Genomic DNA, 19,974 nt, shown 5'->3' with positions numbered 1-19,974 from the left:
ACGTAAAATAAATCCCGCGGAATAAAATCGGCGGATCTACCCAGTATTTAATCAATATGGATCATGGCGCCTTATGTGGAAACTTGTATGAATCGTTATTCAGAAGTTTAATTTACCAGAACTACAACAGTTTTTTTTTTATCGATCGGAACATAAGTTTTTTACTGTTTCGCGGATTTACCCTGTAGCGCGAGTTCCGTCCGCCTTTTTTTATAGGTCCATGACCTTAACAGATAGCAATATTAGATATTAGTGTGAGCAGTGATAATGATAAATACACACTTGTATCAATTTGAACGCTAATAACCGCGGCAACGCGGTGGTAATGGTTAATGGTTAGTTTACTCCGCGGCCTCGGATGCTTCATCAAAAGAAAGAGGTTGATGCACTTGTCGCTGACCCAGAATACACACTCACAGTCACAACCAACCCACTCACAACTTCACGACACATCTTTTTTTACACCAAACACTTTAATGGACTACCAAATTAACCGTAGGTAGCGAGGGTGGTAGATTATGCGGTCTTTTATACTTTTTGAAGTCTCCTCAACCGTTCAAAAAGTTTGTAAGCGAGAAGTGAGGAGATAAACATGGAATATTAATAATACGAAAACGTTAACATGGTTTTAAGATAAGTTAGTTGACCCTTGTATTACAATATTTTGTCTGCAACTAAGACGACGTTTGTTAGCATTGTTTGTTAGAAACTTCTGTGTGTTACCAAGAGATAATATCTACCTACTTACGGTATAAAATTATGTGAGTGAGATCCTACATTACTAACATTCTTCCGGCGATCCTACCTAGATAGAGGCATAGAGGCCTAGAGGCCAACAAGATTGACAATGCTTTTTATTCATGGGTAAAAAATACTATTGAAAAAATATTTTATAAACATGAACGAACCTACACTTTTGAATCGCGATACACCTGAATTACCTAGGTCAAACTCAAAACTTCAAACAATGAAGATATTAAACGAATTTCCAGCATTAACTGTAGAAACAAGAATACTCAGAGAAACAAAAAGAATCTGCCATTTAGATTAAATCTAGTTTTAATCGTCGGTTACATAATACTGGTCTCAGATATGTATTAGCATAACTCAATCGATATTGATCTACAAATTTCTCAAATAATTATCGAATATTACTTTTGATAGTAGGTAGTAGGTACTCTACCTATCAACTGTCAGAGAGAAAGTAAAAGCACCTTTCGCTACTCAGCGGCGCTGTGAGAAAATGAACAGCGGTTACACAGTGATTACATCCATTTACCATCGGCACAGTAACAATACTTCATTCTCGAATATTCTTTGACGTTTTTTGCAACCTCAGACGGCGCCGTTGATAACGACCATCCGGTTCAACTCCAAGCTATCTATTTGAACTTTTAATTTTTTTACCCCCTACAATCTACCTACAGTCACCTTAATTACTTGCTTCTTCAATTTCACATTGCCTTAAAACAATAGCTTACGGTTTTCTATATTATGTAACATTTCAGTGGTAATATTAAAAAAAAACCTACCTACCTCGATTCAGTTTAAAAATACCTTCAAAAGATTATAAGACATCGCTTCAGAGTATATTCACCCCTAAGATGATTCTCATTCAACCGTCCCGGATATAACTCTTTTATAACCTATCTTGAATCTATTTTTACATACCCAAGAGAATGAGAATCTTACGTGTCTCAAAACGGCATTCTATCGGTTAACAATGGGCTAGGTAAAATAACCAAAATGTATTTCCTTAACAAGTCATTGTTAGAAAAATCATCCAATTTCTTCTTTGCCCCTTTGTTTAAAAACAAGACCCCTGTTGTGGTGAGCAAACAAACGTGGCCCGCGTGGGTGAGGGGTTAACGCGTGTACGTCAATTAAATTAAATGCCAGTTACCATTAAAATCAATTTAAACTCTTTATCTGAAACGATCGTGTTCTTGACCGATACTGAAGATTGCTGTTACAGGACATAATAATGTTCTCATGTAGGTTTTTGTCTCTTTAAGAACCGATTTCATTTAAATTCTGGAATTATATTTCTTGGTATAGTACTATTTTCACACTGTAATGAATGAATTGCAATTCCTGAATGAAGTGTTATGACTCCCACAGAAAAATGCTTATTGCGGGAATGCGACACCACAATGCAGATCCAGTTACACGTTTCTAGTAAAAGTCACTCTTCGGATTACACAACAACCGCATGGGCTGATACTTTATTCGCAAGCTTTTGAAATTTACAAAATTCTTTAGCTGAACGTGTTCAAATTGTTTACAAAAACTGTGAATTTCATTACTAATTCTACGGTTGATTTTACGCTGCGTCTTCTCACTACGAATTTTAATAACCTCTAAGTGGAGAGACCGTGTTTTCGTGGTTAAGTAACGATCTACATTGCCTTAAGAATTTATTTGTCGTGTTGTATGATTTATTATCGTGTCTCTTATGTATCGATCTTGACACACTTACTGTCTTTTCACTACACCGTAACTCTATTTGTACACTTGGCAGATGTTCTACTGATTCTGTATCTACACTAAAAATACATGCGAATACGACATGCAAGTTTTTAACAACATTCTTGGTGTTATTGCACATTTTCTCATCATATTATCATCCCATATAATATAGATAAGTAAAGCATCATTGGATATTATATTTATTACATTACAACTTTAATCTCTGGATAAATACGATATCGTCCATAACTTAATGTAGAGTATCATTAATATTTTATGAACCTATATTGTCTGCTAGAGTAGCGTGTGAGCCCAGCAGTACAAAATAGGATTGGAAATCACGAATCACGATGATGTTTAGCTTGAATCGATTTGCTGAGCTCTGGTTACGGAAGGGATTTCATTTAATTTCTTAACCAATAGTAATAATTACATCCCCCTTCGATATTTCGTCACCCAAATGCTGAATGGTTTTTAGTCTGGGCTTGATTTGTCTATGATTTTGTCCATGAAGTTGTTGCTTTACCCAACCCTCAACCAAATCTCCATCCCTTGAGATTATCTGTCACACGCAGAAGTTAGTCAACAATTCACCCTCTTTTATCAATACAAGTGCAAAGGAAACGAGGGCGTGTATTTAATTTTCCACCGGTAATGACCGATGTTTCTGCTTCGGAAATCTCATTACAAACATGATTGAATTTGACATCCTCTTCCAAATGGGAAATAGCTGGATTTGTGGTATTAATAGAAATATCGTAACAAGGAACATAAGTAGATAGGAACTACATTTATCTAATCAAACATAATAATGGGTACGTGAACTTGGAGAAAGGATAAATTATATTGAATAGTATAGCTATATTGTAGTTATCATGATAAGAATAGATAAGAATAAGGTAGACTAGGTAGAAGAAAGTAATCCCAACCCATTGGACTTCGCAGTCTCGAAGATGAGAATACAGAATATCATTATCGTCAATACCAGCAAATGTTAGCTATCTACATACAATCTGCACCGTCACGAGACAACAGCAGACAGTGTAATGTTTCGCGCGGCATTACCTCAATTCTGATTGGCCGATAGGAATGGCGTGATGTAGCCGGCTCTACGCTAACCGCTCTTGCACCGACGACCGTGCTGCCCCCACGATACGCTACGACACACAATGTAAATCTGCTGATGACGTAGCCAAGAACTCGCGCCACGCGATCGCACGCCTACCGATTTTGAAGGTCACCGAGTCACCGTTCCTCGGCGGTACACAGACAGATCTTCAGATAATGGCGTTTTTAATAATAATACAGTAATCCCACCTATCATATCTTTTAGATTTAAGGATTTAACAACAATGTTTGAAGTATACGAAAAGCTACAGAAATAAAACCTTTGATAAGCATTGGTTTCAACTAACATAGTTATAAAAATAAATTAGGTTAAGAATAAATATAAGAGAATAAAAATACTAAGCTCGTTTTTATTGTAGAGCCACAAATAGGTAATTGTATTACTAATTCTAGTACAGGTTAAAGACCCGACCGTGAACTGACCGTGGACGAATAAAGATGATGGAACAAAAATAACATCTGTATTTCGTAAAGATGACGTAAGTGCAGATTGTTGTTTTCCCCGACTTCCGTATCAAAATGCAATAGCAAATCCATGCAAAATGCAAATTTCATTAATATTAATAATTATAACAATGAGCTGACATTATCATTTAATAGTTCCAATATCTACATATTTAGTAGATATACCTTAGATAAGCAGGGTTGCTTATAATAAAAATGCTGTATTGAGGGACTATAGAATGGACGTTCATAAAGAAGAAGATACAAAAAACAACTAAATAAATACTGTCTGCCTGGGGCCTACAAATAACGACGGGAGCAAACAATAGGGACAAAACTCAACCGGAGTAATAAAAGATTTGATTTATTGAGGTGTCAAAATGATAAGATGGGTTTTTATGGGGAATTAATTTCATAGAATAGGATTTTAGGGAATGAATGAATGTTCTCTGTTGATATTTTTATCTAAACTCCTAAAACATTTTCTAATAATAGAATTTATTGACTGGTTTTGGAATTGGAAGTATCGATAAACGTCATCAACGCCTAGTCTCGTTGCCAAACTGTTTATTTGTAGTTTAATCATGTGCTTCCTTGGCTACTGATGGTAAATATTTATAAGTAACAGTGCTTCTTACTTCAAGACCAAAACAAATTTGTTTGTCAACAACGCACAGGACACTGTGGACCTATTCGGAAGAATAATCATCGCATCGTATTGCCGTGTTTTGGGCTGTTCTTTATATCAGTTAGGGACAACACTTTAACATAATCGACCTAATATTTTACCTTCGATCTTCTTCCTGTAGGTTGTTTACTCAGTATTATCGGGCATTGGCAAGCAAGTGTTCGCGAACCGCACCCTTCCGTCAATATTGTCAATATTCGCTGTATGTATTTTTATCTTGCCGTATATTGACCGAAGTTTAACCTTTGCTTGCGTTCACATGATAATAACGTGGTCTACCTTTACAAAAAGGTTTCCGTGTGGAACATTCCAGTTTGTTTGTATTTAGCTCTTGTTTTAACTTTTTCTAAGTAGACGACGGGTATGATCATTGGGTCAGTTTGTTGGCAGCTAATTTCATTTGGCCGAATTGTCTTTACTTTAATTTAGAACTTGATTAAGAACAGTCATAATTCAAACCCAATCTAACCCATCTTTCCCTGTATTTTCGCAAATCCGCAATATGGATCAAAGTATTTTAATGCTACTTTCTGACACAATACGTAAATAGATTGTAGTCGTAGTAGGAATAAATAGTTATTTAATAATGTCCTCCTTGTGCCTAGCTGTCCTCGTTCGACAATAGCTAGCGGTCATTTTGCCGTGTGGGCTGTAAACCGTTAAATATGAGCTCAGTGCGATTTCTCCTGAAGCCACATAAATAAAACCTAATAGGATGTAAACTAGGTATTTGAAAATAAGCTTTTAGTTTGCTACACTTGCAAAAAAAATCGAAATCCTAACCTATTCTTGATTGATGAGTTTCGGTAGCTTCAAATTATTACATTAAATGAATTAAATTGTAAATATGAATTGAATATTGCATTAAATAAAATAGTATGTCATTGTCATTGAAATTTTATTTATTTGATTATTAGGAATTGTGATTTATATATTAATGTTTATTGCAGGGGTATTAGCCGATGTGAAGAAAGAGTTCAATATCGGCGATGACTACGCCGGTCTGCTGCAGACGGTATTCGTCGTCGCGTACATGGTGTTCGCGCCGATCTTCGGCTACCTCGGCGACCGCTACTCGAGGAGAGCCATCATGGCTTTCGGAGTGGCGTTATGGAGTCTCACCACTTTCGTGGGCTCCTTCATTCCGGTACGTACCGAATCGTTGGTCAAAGGTTAGCGCTAGAGCACAATTTTCTTAGATTTGTTGAGGGCAATGGAACGGTGGATAGATGACAGACATGAGATCTCACGTTGAGAGTCTATCAGATTAAACTAGTTGGCTAGTTTTGAGCTATCAGCTACATCTTCTACGTGACCAACTAAAGTTAAATTACTTAGGCACATAATCATATCACAGTAGCTATTCAAGTGACTCTGTCTAATCTGTGATCTATTCAATTCAACATTCTTTGTTGTGAATTGTGTTTGTGTCCATTGCATATTATGATAAGAAAAACCATAATGACGAAACTATGCAAAAACTGATAAGATAGGAACGACTTTAAAATACCAGGCTGAATGAGTAATTTACGAGGGAGAGTTCTCAGTCATTTATCCAGCTTATCACTTACCATGCATTTTTCAATAATGATAGGAACGACTGTTCAAGATGTTTTGCTCTTGCGCAAGCGTAGACAGTTAGGTATGTGCTAGTATTGAGGAGATAATAGAATGATGTTTTTGCTTGCAGAATTACGCGTGGTTCGCGGTGTTCCGCGGTCTGGTGGGCATCGGCGAAGCGTCCTACAGCACCATCGCCCCAACGATCATCAGCGATCTGTTTGTGGGAAACGTGCGCACAAAAATGCTCGCATTTTTCTACTTCGCCATACCAGTGGGAAGGTGATTACAATATTTTAATGACTTATGGTTGCCGTGTGGTTCTGATCTATAGAGTAGAATAAACCACACCCATTCTTCCATAAAAGGCGACTTAGGGACAAACATTCAAACATCAGACCTCCCTAACCTGTTTGGCCAGCGCAGGGAGTGTAAGGTACATTTTCTGGTAATTTGTACTGCTCATGCTGCAGGATACGCCACTGCAGGAGTCCTGCAGTGAAGTCTCAATGACCTGATGATGATGAATTACATACCTAGCCAAGGTCTTCAGTTTGAATACAAAAGAGCGTTTTCACAGATTGCTAGCCGCGTACCTATTCACCGTAGCATTTTCAATTCCATCGATCAAATCCAGACAAACCAAAGAGGTAAATTAATAAATTGTACGATATTATTTCCCCAATTAATCAGGAAGTATGGTGTGATCATTATGTCATGTAGTAACCGTAGTACTATACCAACTATACCGTTGATAAAATGGTTAAATATTTTATGATTTTCCTTCCTTCTTTTTGGAACGGAGGAAAATCGTAAAACAAACAAAATTTTATTAATTAAAAAATTAAGAATAGGTTTTAATAGTTTGTTACATTATTATCAGCTATAAATTAGGAACCATGACCAGGTAGGTATCATTATTATCACAGATCACTCATTCTTAAAGGTTTTTATTATTATTAAGCGTTTGGTGGAATAAATACCCCTTTAACATTGGTTTTATCATAAAGAAACGCTTCACAGGTAGTGTACACAAGGGGTAGTGTCAATCGTCAATAATACATCCATCTGAGAGAAGAATAAGTTTTGTGTTGTCTGATTATTATAAATTGGCAGTGTTTTCAGTGCACGAATGAGATGTTTCATTTGGGTGTGTAATGTATGATATAACTACATATCATATAATACTTAGAGGATATAACATCAAATTATATAAAATCGTTTAATATAATAATTATTTACTATAATAAACGAATAATATAATTTTAAAACGAATAATTTTAAGACAAATAACTATTAAACTGATATAAAATGGTTTGATATAAGTAATGAATATTTTCTATAAAACTTACAATGTATACTATTTAAAACAAATAACATTCAAATCATATAAAAATAAAATGTCGAACAATCAAATGAGATAAAATTCTTTTCGTATAAAACTTAAATCATATAACAATAATAATTTTATATAAAGTTCATTTGTTATAATAAGCATTGCATGCAGCAAGCGAGCAAGCAAGCTAGCATGCATGCAAGCAAGCAGGCAAGCAAGCTAGCAAGCAGGCAAGCAAGCAGGCAAGCAAGCAAGCAAGCAAGCAAGCAGGCAAGCAAGCAAGCAGGCATGCAGCATGCAAATTTGACTAAAAACTTGAGACTTCTGTCACGGCTCCGGCACTGCGGGGCTCTGGCGGTCCCTCGCGTGCTAATCGTCGCAGATGGCTTTCGCTCGACACCGCGTCTTCGGCTTGCTGGCCGGCTTCGCCGGCCAGCCTCAGCCGCGGCGCCTCGCTTCCAGCCACCTGCTCCTCAGCCCGCGGGCCGCCTCGCCCCTCCGTGCCTACGCGCTTCTAAATTACACTCTAGGGGTAGGGCAGACAAGACTACGTGGAGTCGGTCTTACGGCGATTCGTTTTTGTCACTAAAGTCATTTATAAGTCAAGCTAAAGAAGAACATACCTACTTAAAGTTATATCTATCAGAAATTATATCAATTAAAGAGTATAACAAATAATATTTATTACAAGTAATGGTTATGTGAAATAATATTTATATTAAACAAAATTACATCAAATGAGTCTAAGATTAAGTAAGGTTTATATCAAATGTCTTTATGCGTTGTGATTGGTATCTGAAATGATATTATTAGAAATGATTTATTATATGAAGTAAACATTATATGTTAAAAAATTATATCAAGTGTTATTATAACATACGTTTATTATACAATATGAACGTTATTGAAATGAATTTATATCATATAAACTTATATAAACTGTCACGCACCCGTTTCATTTGACTATTGTATTACCTATTGTCCTGTCTCTCACGTTTAGTAAGGTAATAAAATTAAAGGACTTTCTTTCTCTGTCATATATTATGATTATTTGAACTTTGACTAGTGAGAGTAGGAAATAAATAAATAATAATTAAATGTTAGACAAGTTTTCAAGGAATATGGAAGAACAAAAGAGATAATGAAAACGAAAAGAAACAATTAAAGTAGCAGCTAAAATAGCAAACTTATCCCTCGGTATTGATCGAAGAGGTGTGGGTTGCCAATAAACAAACAAAAGAAGAAAAAAAAACAACTGAAAGGCTGTATTTTCCAGTGGTATGGGCTACATCGTGGGGTCGGAGGCGGGCGCGGCGGCCGACAACTGGCGCGTGGGGCTTCGCGTGACCCCGTTCCTGGGCGCCGTGGCGGTCGCGCTCATCATATGGGTCATGAGGGACCCGGAGCGCGGCGCCGCTGAGGACAGCCACATGAAGCCCAGCTCCTATAGCGATGACTTGCGGTCGCTTGTCAGAAAGTGAGTACTCTTATTTATATGGACACTAAGCTCAACGGTTACCTTGCGTGGGGCTTCGCGGGATCCCGTTCCTGGGCGCCGAAGCGGTCGCGCTCATCATATGGGTCATGAGGGACCCGGAGCGCGGTGCCGCTGAGGACAGCCACATGAAGCCCAGCTCCTACAGCGACGACTTGCGGTCGCTTGTAAGAAAGTGAGTATCTTCTTTATAGACATTGTTAACTCAACGATTACCTTGCGTGGGGCTTCGCGTGACCCCGTTCCTGGGCGCCGTAGCGGTCGCGTTCATCATATGGGTCATTATGAAGGACCCTTGTTGAAGGTCGCTTGTCAGAAAGTGAGTACTCTTCTTTATTTATACACAGCCACTTGACATCTCGTCAATGCAGTTTAGGATGTTAAGTATACCTGCCCGTAAGTGCCTTTCACTCTCGTCTTGAAGAGGCCCAACAAAAAAGACAGCAGACAACAAATTCCACTCCCCAGCTGTTCGCATTATAAAAGGGTTACGAAACGCTTAGTGCGAACTATTGAATTAATTTTCTTCTTTACCGTATCAATAATAGTTGGCAGACTAACCTAATAATTCCAAGGGAAAACACATAATTCTACTAGCTTTAATAACCCAATTAGTTATCAAACTATTCTACGTTTTAGTACCTTTGAAATCAATAAATTAGTAAGTGGGGAAAATGTGACATCACAGTTTTTCTTTGCCATACGAAAATGGGAGGGTCACGTTTTTACAGCTCATAAAAGCATGTCAATTGACCGGTAGTTATAACTCTATTAGTGTAGTTATACGGTCGTATGACATTGCCACGTGCGTGAGGTAACCTACCCGTATATCACTGAACGAATTGTTATATTTTCATGTACAAAAAGAATTTTAAGCAATTAAAATCAAGTAACCGACAGTTCAAGTGTCAATTACCTGTCTAGAATGTAAAATCAAACTTTATTTCATTTTATTTCAGTTCAGTATTTAGAAAATAAACATAGTTAACAACACGCGTTGGTGATCGGTCTTTCAAATACTCGATCATTATTATTTTATTTTACTAAACTCATCAAGAAAAGCGATAAAGCGTAAGACAGATATGGTGCCTGCACATTCTGCACCCACAGCTCCACATTGTGAAAATTTAATGGAGCGAGACGAACGAAAAGACGCGATAAAATAAAACCGACTCCAAAAAACCTACACTAAAACGTAGAAAAATAATTACTAATTACCTACTTATTTATTAGGACGAATTAATTATTAATATTTATGTAGGTATACCATGATTGATACTTCTGGAGTCGTATCGGCGGAGATATTGCGTATAAAAAAGTTCATCCCCAATTTTCCACCCTTGGGGGTTGTTTTTTTTATTATTAAATTTAAATGGGACCACCCTTGAGATATTACCTATACGCCGAAAAAAGATTTGTTCAAATCGGTTCATAATTGGCGGAGTTATCGCGTAACAAACATAGAAAAAAAAAAAAAAAAAAAAAACATACGGGTCGAATTGAGAACCTCCTCCTTTTTTGAAGTCGGTTGAAAAACCCGTCTCCCCGTTAAAATTTATTTTAAAATATACATTTGTGGATAAAAGTAATGCCCCAATGAATGATTATGCTCTTAACATTTTTTAGTTTCGTGTGTTCACTTCGGAAGCCACAACCACGTGCATAGCAACAGACATACGTTGAAGTGCACGAAGAAAATTATGACGACCACGATTTGCGCAGTGGCGTGTATCGCGGAAACTCGTTTATAATTACGCAAGGCGTCCTGGGTTCGATTCCCGGTCGGGTATTGACCTGAATAATCTAAATTTATTTTAAAATTATTTTTACCATATAGGCCCCCGGCTCGATGTCGTGATACAATTAAGTCTTAAGTTCTTTTGCTGCTAGCCCCGAAATGTTATGGGACTGTTATTTAATAGGCTTCCACTGGAATAGTAGAAGAGAAAAGACTCTTAATCTCGGTTTGAGTCACTTTGAAGATTAGCCTACGTTATCTTTGTTACAGTATATCTAGGATACCGCAAAACAAATTACGAATTATCTCAGGTTTACCTTCAGTGAATCATGCATGGGGTCATAATGACAGCAGCTCTATGAATCACAGAAAAACACTGCAATAATATTTTGGTTCTGAATTAGTTGGTTAATCATGCCTATCTTTGTTTCCAGTCCATCGTTCATGTTGTCGACACTGGCCTTCACTTGCGTGGCGTTTGTGACCGGCGCCCTCGCCTGGTGGGGCCCCCAGTTCATATACCTGGGGCTCAAAATGCAGAACGATGTCGACATAACCCTCGAGAGGTGAGCTTGATCCCAACTACAATAGCTCCCCCATAAATAATAATAATTCAATGTTGTTCCGACATGTACGTACATTTTGCATCGAAGGGAGAAGTCCCTATTCTGTTAGGGCAGGTAATAATTTAATATGATGGATGAAACTCACGCACACATTAATTGAAACAAACGATCAGGTATTCTCTAACGCATGCATTGAATCGATTCCCACTCATGTTAGTACAGTAGAATTTTAGATTAATCCCAATAATTTATGTAGTAATGAGAACATGGCGGTTTTATAAGTATTATATTAAAATTTTAAATATTATAACGGTATCTGAAGGCGGATACAGACTGGGCGTTTTTTCAGCGCGTTCATATGCTCGTATTTTGTCGCAACATGCCACTCAATTAATACAACAAAAATACGTTGTAAAAATAAGAACAAACAATCATATTTTATACCGCGCAACAATTTATACTTCGGATGGATAGTTTCTCTAGTGATTAAAATTTGATACGGTCTTAATATCTTATTTGTTCCAAGTGCTGTGTTCTAGCGTCCTTGCGTGCGATACAGCTTTCTTTCTACAAGTAAGCCTAATTACGTTTGTGTAAGTAATTGTTAAATTAGAACTGCTAGTTAATACTAATTAATGCCGGCAGTTCTTGATTTCATAAATAACACATTTAATACGTACCTTGCATTTATATTAGCTGAATTATTTTATAATAGATATAGGCGCCTAATAATGACGCCTCAATTTTCCTTGCTATTTTTTTCCATTCGGCCTATAGTCACTCATACATTTGAAAGTTTAGATTAGATGTTCAAGCTAACTTAGCATCATAACAATTTTATTAAACGTGTGCGTGCGGTGTCAAAATGCGAGTTGACGCGTCGAAATAGCGGCTCAAGTGTCTAAGAGCTGGTCCAGATGACGCGTTCCGTCTATGAAAAAAACGCGCAACTGCATGAAATGGACAGAAAGTATGAATCTATCACCTCACGATCGCGCGAGTAATATCGCGTCATCCTGGACCAGTTCTAATTAGTTGTTTGGCGGCCAGCGTGTCGTACAAGTTCGGGCTGGTGTGTATGGGCGCGGGCGCGACGGGCGTGCCGCTGGGCTCGTGGCTGGCGCAGCGCCTGCGCGCCGTGTGCGAGGACTGCGACCCGGTGATCTGCGGCTGCGCGCTGCTCGCGTCCGCGCCGCTCGTCTACTTCGCCCTCATCGCCATCAGCGCGCACGTGGCGCTCACCTACTGCCTCATATTCCTCGGCATGATCACGCTCAACCTGACGTGGTCTATCGTCGCGGACATCGTGCTGGTGAGCGCTTTCTGCTGGCTGCTCACGTCACACTCCCGACTGGACGAATATTCAATTTGAAATCCAATTCCCGTTCTAGTTGCACAATTTTTTGAATTATACAGCTCGATTTGTGCCAGCTATTAGCACTTTCGAGATTTACATAATTGTTTCAGAACAACAATTGAGAACGGAATCATGAATATTAGTCTAAGCATTTTGTTAAACGCTGAAATTAGTCCGAAGGAGTCTCGCGTGAGCATACGAACAGAAATCGTCCATCGGCCCGAGTTGCAAATTACGTGTTCCAATGAGAATAATACGAGAATGCAAGACGCTAATTTACATAATGTGTCATGTCTCATTTACATGAAATCATCTCACCGTGCTGCCATATAGAGAATGCCGCTTATACTTACTGAACGAAACATCCATGTTTAATGTTATTTATTTATTTATATATTTTATTTTACCGCATCATAGCATAAAGCATGAAGCGATACCTATGAAAATGTACGAGTATCTATCGATAAATTATATGTTATTAATAACTGTAAACAATAATAAGGTTATGGATTCGGTCGCGATAACGCGAGCGAATGCATGCGATTAAGACTGTGATTGCGAAAAGTAAGCGGCGAGGATGGGGCGTGGCGTTTGAGCCAAGCGACAACAAGCCAGAGGTAGAATGCAACAAATAATTATAAAAAATATTGCTTTATTACTGTTAAAATTAGATAGTCACATAGAAGCAGTTAATTAACAACAGTAAATGGAAAATAACATGCTTATTAAAAAATTACACCAAAAATTAACACCTGTGGGGCGTGTCTTAATAAATATAAATTATTGGTTCCGTGGTCACGCACGCGACAATAATAATCGCCACCTGCCAGTGGTTGTCATGTCAGCAGGTGCAACTAATTAAGATGGTCTGAGAACTTAATTGGAAAAAATATGTACCTACTTCTATTGTGTAATATTTAATGATTACTTACATGACATATTGACTGAATACATTGTGAAGAGTTGAAGACAGATTGCTATTCATTAAAAAAAGAAAATAGGTACTAGAAATAATAATAACCTATGTGATTTCAATTGAGCCGATTTATTACATTACCAGCGAGCATAGCTGGGCACCGTTAATCAAATAGTTAACTTCGTTAATCGTTAAACCGTTAATAAGAAAATTAACTTCGTTAAACGTTAAAACGTTACATTTCGCAAGATTTAACGCAAGTTAACGTTAATCGTTAATCCGTTAACACATGATAATAAAACGAAAAGAATAATTGTATGCAAGGTTCAAATAATTTCGAAAGCTTGTATCGCGCATGGAATTTATTCCTCTTTTATGTTTGCGCTACAAGCTTTCGAAATTATTTGAACCTTGCATAAGTACAATTATTTTTTTCGTTTCAGTACAACTGCATTTCAGAATAAAAGCTTGTTTTTAAAAAAGTTTTTTAATTATTATAATTTTATTTTACACTTTTTAGTAGTATCTCAATCTCAGAGCCTTATTGGTTCAATTACAATACAATTTAGCACCAAAGTGATCGAAAAGACAAATCCAGCAAACCCAAACTCGATAAGTTTCCACCGTTTCGTTTAGGAATTCCTATGGCCACCTCCTGACTCCATCATCAGGACCCTGGACATTATCTAGTACTAAAGTACCCGAAAAGACAAATCCAACGAACACAAATTCGATGCAACGCCGCCGTTTCATTTAGGAGTTCCTATGGCCACCTCATGACTCCATCATCAAACCAGCTCAATGGTACCATAACATAGCATTGTCATCGTACCTACTTAAGTATACCAAATTTCAGCTCAATCGGTTGAGGAAAACTGGTCTTAGAATCAGTTGCAAGAGTTGTCCCACACAAGTGTCGTTAGTGATATGGTTACAAAAACTGTTGTTTTGGGTTCTGGAAGTTCTGGAAGCCCGAACGTACTTGTCAGAACGCGTTTTTCTAGCGTTTTTCAGCGTGCCTGCTGTATCTTTTTTTTAAATAGTACTGGATTAACGATTAACGGACTTAGGATAATTTAACGGAAGTTAACGAGTCCGTTAACATTTTTTAAAGTTTACTTAAAAGTTAATCCGTTAATAGAAATGTTAACTTCGTTAATTAACGATTAACGGATTAACGAGTTAATGCCCAGCTATGCCAGCGAGTGTCAATTTAGTTTGAGATTTTGTTTAATTTGTACACAGTATAACAGTTAAGTATGCAGTCTAAACTGTTGTTTACCTCTGGCTTGATGTTCCCTTCGCCCAAATACTTCTAACTAACTAGACAAACTGTTCAGAATAAAAATTATGTCACACCGCAGACCTAAAATAACTCATTTACGTAAACGAAATTCGCACGTAATCTATGAAGCTTGAACATTTTAATAGTCTTCATTCTCATTAAATTATGTAAATGCAGTTTGGCGAACATACTTTGTGAGCAGTTTGCAGTCAACTAGATGTGCTTGTGATAGCAGTAACAAACATAGTGCGCATTATCTCAGTTCTGAACAGCATGTCTAGAGCTACGGACGACAGCACATCAGGCTAAATATTGTGTATCTTATGTTGCAATAAAGGCTGAGTTGCACCATGTTGCTTAATAGTAACTATAACCATAACCGGTGATTTTTGTATGGAGATTGACAGACTTGACGTTTGTTAAAGACAAAGTAAGATGGTGCAACCCAGCCTTAGCCTAAGTGCAACAAAAATGTATAGTCTGTGATGTGCTGTCAACTGTGAATGGAAGTCGCCCGCATCCCGCTCGATCCCGGCTGACGGCTGCTGTTGCACGAAGGGTGTCGCTAATCTTCGGCGTGATCACGATGCTGTCGGGGCTGCTGGGCGTGCCGCTGGGCGCGTGGCTGGGCACGTCGCTGGTGAAGCGCTTCCCGCGCGCGCACCCCGTCATCTGCGGCGCCGGCCTGCTGCTGTCCGCGCCCGCCATGGGGCTCGGCATGCTCCTCGCCGACGGCAGCTTCTACGCACCCTTCGCCCTCATGTTCATTGGCGAAGTCGCTTTGAATCTCAACTGGGCAATAGTGGCCGATATGTCGCTGGTAAGACGCTGACCGCGAGCCCCGTTTCGACGGGCGAACGTTTTTTGTTTTTTTCGTTTTCCTTTGTTGCATTACGCTTAGTTGTGGTGGACGTTGCATGATTAGCATGATCATTTTGTAGTTTGTGTTTTTTCGTTACCGCTTCCTTCGCATGAATTGAATTCAGTCACCCATTAGCGCATATTCATGGCTCACTATTGCCTAGTACTGAGACCGTACCGATAATCTAGTTTCTCCCTGTTGTTCTCATTGGAATATTGTAGATTACGATCTTGAATCTTCGTAAGTTTGCGAAACTCGGGCCGAGAGGACTGAATTCAATTATTCTAAAAATAGCGACATCTGTTGGCATGTCCACTAAATACGTTGTTTGACTTGTCTGAGTTCTGATAGCTTTTGCAATGTAGGGAATGATATGCAAATATTGGTACAGATGGCGCTAGTGTGAATAAAGCGCGCCAAAGTTTGAAATATTTTTTTTACTTCACCCGTCCTTGTCCTTAACAAATTCTATTGCATGTGAAAAGGATAGGACTAGCCTACTAATTTTCTTCTACATTATTTTTTGGGAATACCTACCTATAAGGTAAAATATTAAAAACAAGTGAAACTTTGCCAAATCTATCATCATGTTTTTGATACGGTATTTTTATTTAATCAATAAATACCTAGGTACTACTACTATCAGATATCAGACGGTTTTTTTATATGTATGGTATGGTGGGCTAATATAAAATATATCTCTTTTACTTTAGAAAGTCGTTTTAAAACTTATAATTTGTTTTCCAGTATGTTGTCATCCCGCCTCGTCGGTCTACTGCGGAGGCTTTCCAGATATTAATATCGCATATGTTAGGTGATGCTGGCAGCCCATACTTAGTTGGTGTGGTAAGTAATTTGGATTTAAACTGTAATATCTATTGGCAACATAATGTTACAAAAATGTTTCTTAAGAAATTCTCCCTGGCAATTGAGTAAAGTAACCTTCCCTGTTACTAAATTACCTTCACTGGATGGACAGGACTTCACATGCCGGTGAATACATTTGTGTTAAAGGGTTGTTGAGTTCCTTTATTTGTTGCTAACGAATTGTATCTTTTGCAGATTTCGGAGAGTCTAAAGCGGTCTCTGTCAATGACATACCTGGAACCGCCCACAGAAAGCGTCCAGTTCCGAGCGCTACAATACGCTCTGTTCACCACCTGCTTCGTCGAAGTCATAGGAGGAGTGTTCTTCCTTCTCACAGCTATTTACATCGTCAGAGACAAGCGCAGAGTTGACAGAGCGATTGCAGGTAACTTAATACTCATCGAAAACATTATCTAACCACAAAACATTATCACGCTTGTTAATAGCTTGTGTCGCATGTTTTGTTACTTCTCTTCAAATATTTCAAACTCAGCATGAGCTATCGAAGCGTAACTACACTATAATACAACGTAAAGGTCCTATTTAGAAACTTTGTTTTCTCAAGTATGATGCACCTAGACTGCTTTTTCAATCACGAACAACTCACATTATTTAGGCTATTATAATAAACTCTACTTGAAAGCCTATTCACATTGTTTCAGTTTCGTTCGCAAAAGTTATTTAGTCCGTAGGTGAGTTGCTTATAAAAACAATAAGCTTGTTGTGCACGGACTCTGCTAAGATCTACTATTATAAGTTTAGTACTCATATAGCCTGTTTTTGTTTGCAGAAGCCGAGGCACAAACAGCGGAACCGTCACACAGCTCAGCGCAAGAGGAAAACGCAAGCAACTAAAGCATTTCAAGTATTTCGTCGTTTAGACCTGTGGGAACTGCACACGCACGCGCGGGAGAAGAATCTGATGTTTCAGTCGCATAACTGTAACAGACATGTTCTCTACCAACATTATTGATTTATTGATGAACGATCAACCTATCGGGAACAAGTCATAGTTACTGGTTACGTAGGAGTTGATTGTGAATATTTACGAAGACTGATATTTGAAAAGCATTGTACGGCGTTGGGCGGGTTATGATGAATGGTGATTGTGTGAAGTAACAATTAATTTAAATTTTATGTAAGGGTTTAGGAACTAGGCATCACAGTCCTACTGTTACCTATTTAGATAAGAAGTGCCTACAAATTATGTAATACATGATTTTAGTGACTAGCGTAGAGAAGGCGTGACGCATATCAGGCACATTCGGTCCTCTGAACAATTATTGAAGTACAGAAATTTCAGGAATTGTATGCTGTTGCCAATAGTATTTGTTTTTTTCTGCAAATTTAATTAATTCGATTTATTTATGTTGATTTATTATTTTATCATTTATCTTTTTTTTTATTAATTTTGATTGCAATATTAACGTCAAATTATAATAATTTCCTAGATTACTTTTTGAATAACTCTTTAGAAATATTCATACAGTTTAACAAATAAATATTTATAAACAATTCGGTCAAGGTTCCTATGAGTGTCTAAAATAATTGTACTAAGTAACTACTACTTAAATTGTTAATCAGTACTAAAATACTAATAAATGAATGAACGAATTCGATGGTGGTACATATTCATTTACTGCATTTGACTGAAAGAGGCAACTTAATCTAAATTGTGCTAATTCGAAAATCTAGATTTTGTAGTTAAACTGTATTGAATAATATGAGTCAAGACTGAATTATGTAATGTTTGCCTAGATTATTTTATGTAATGATATAAATTACAATTTGTTTTGTAAATATCGTGTATAGTGTCAAGGAATTGAAAGAAAATATAATTTATTTTTAATTAATAAGCATTTGTCTCATTTATTGAATTCGGACATAGTTAACACTCGAACTTAAACTCAGTTTTCAAAGCGGTGGGATTAAAAATCTCACAATTGAGGTAAATATTAAACAATAATTCTCAGACACGAGAATGTAGTCAATAATAACAATTGAACAAGAACAAAGAAATTGAATATGGTTTTCTCATTCATATTACAATTTATAATCAACAATAAAAATATTTAAAATGTAATTCTTAGAAGTACGTAATGACAACATTCAATCTGCAACATTAATAAAATTCACAATTGTTACAATATCACATTGCTTGCATAATCAACTTTTAAAATGCACTGTGGAAATTCAGATTCATCAAATACTGGGCTAAAACTATTCATTAAAACTAAATTAAGATAACAATCAGGTAACCATGTCTAACGACTTAACATAATGACATTGATTCAACTAGACTTAAAATTAAAGCAGTCTCAAAGTAAGCTGCTGCGATAAAATAGAGTAGTATCAATAATCATTTTATGTAGTAATTTCTACTGACTGGCAGTGTAAAATACCCATAAGGGGATAGACACATTTTAAATCTACTACCACTACTACTAAAATAACTTTGTTAGCAGCATTGAAATGGACAAAATGTCGACACTCGACGCCCTTAGAAAGCAAATAATTATTAACCCTTATTCAAATAAAGGTAGATATATTACCACTTCGTTTACTTTTAAAAAAGGATCCTAATTTTCGATATGGTGATACTTAAAGATATCGTAAATATATTTGTTTACTTATCTATGCCATCTTACAACTTTTCAACGTCATTTGTCACTGTCAGGTAATGTCAAAGTCAACCAAACGGTTTTGGTGTGAAAAATTTCAAGTTTTTAGCGCGCGTTTTTGGTATTTTTGAAACTTTGTTCAACGAAAATTCTGATAAGTGTTTTTTCGATTCAAAATCCTAAACTATAACATTTATTGTATAGTCTCACTTATAGGCAGCGTCTGCAATTGATTTATTCATATAGTTTAGACGTTTTAAAGAAGTGGTAAATAGTTTACCACTGTCCGATCCCGTCTTGACAAAAGTTTGATGATATATAAAAATAACTGTTGTTTTTTGTATGTGCACAAATAAAACTAAATAAATATTTGGAGAAATTTTAAGTTATTTTGATAATTGTTTACGTAACGTTTTGACATTACGTAATTAGTGAATTTATTGTTAGTTTCAGACTCAAGGTAAGCATAATAATTGTAAGCATAATGACCAATATTAGTAAATATTATTTTTATAAAAACAATCTTATTTAATTCCCAAAATATTTAATAAAATATAGGTAGAACCAAGAGGAAGTCACTAGTCAAGAACCAAAAATAAACCAAAACGGACAATGGTAACTATTTTACCACCAACATTGAAT

General features: G+C 37.0%; 1 protein-coding gene across 3 annotated transcripts in view; it reads left to right on the top strand.

Moving 5' to 3' along the window:
* LOC135075116 (protein spinster) overlaps positions 1-18,567 on the top strand; it is a 50,443-nt gene extending 31,876 nt beyond the window's left edge. Inside the window, exons 2-10 of one of the 3 annotated variants that reach the window (XM_063969458.1) lie at positions 5,680-5,876; positions 6,420-6,571; positions 8,902-9,102; positions 11,293-11,424; positions 15,541-15,802; positions 16,592-16,690; positions 16,907-17,096; positions 17,374-17,403; positions 17,502-18,567. In XM_063969458.1, the coding sequence (XP_063825528.1) occupies positions 5,680-5,876; positions 6,420-6,571; positions 8,902-9,102; positions 11,293-11,424; positions 15,541-15,802; positions 16,592-16,690; positions 16,907-17,096; positions 17,374-17,396 (1,256 nt within the window). In that variant the 3' untranslated portion in view covers positions 17,397-17,403; positions 17,502-18,567. Of the gene's footprint in view, positions 1-5,679; positions 5,877-6,419; positions 6,572-8,901; positions 9,103-11,292; positions 11,425-12,474; positions 12,737-15,540; positions 15,803-16,591; positions 16,691-16,906; positions 17,097-17,373; positions 17,404-17,501 lie in introns of all 3 variants that reach the window. The other 2 variants (XM_063969457.1, XM_063969456.1) reach the window with 2 other exon arrangements.
* Positions 18,568-19,974: the final 1,407 nt, after the last annotated feature.

Source organism: Ostrinia nubilalis, chromosome 10 (genome assembly GCF_963855985.1).
Source record: "Ostrinia nubilalis chromosome 10, ilOstNubi1.1, whole genome shotgun sequence".
Taxonomy (NCBI): domain Eukaryota; kingdom Metazoa; phylum Arthropoda; class Insecta; order Lepidoptera; family Crambidae; genus Ostrinia; species Ostrinia nubilalis.
This window is presented reverse-complemented; position numbering and strand designations above follow the sequence as displayed.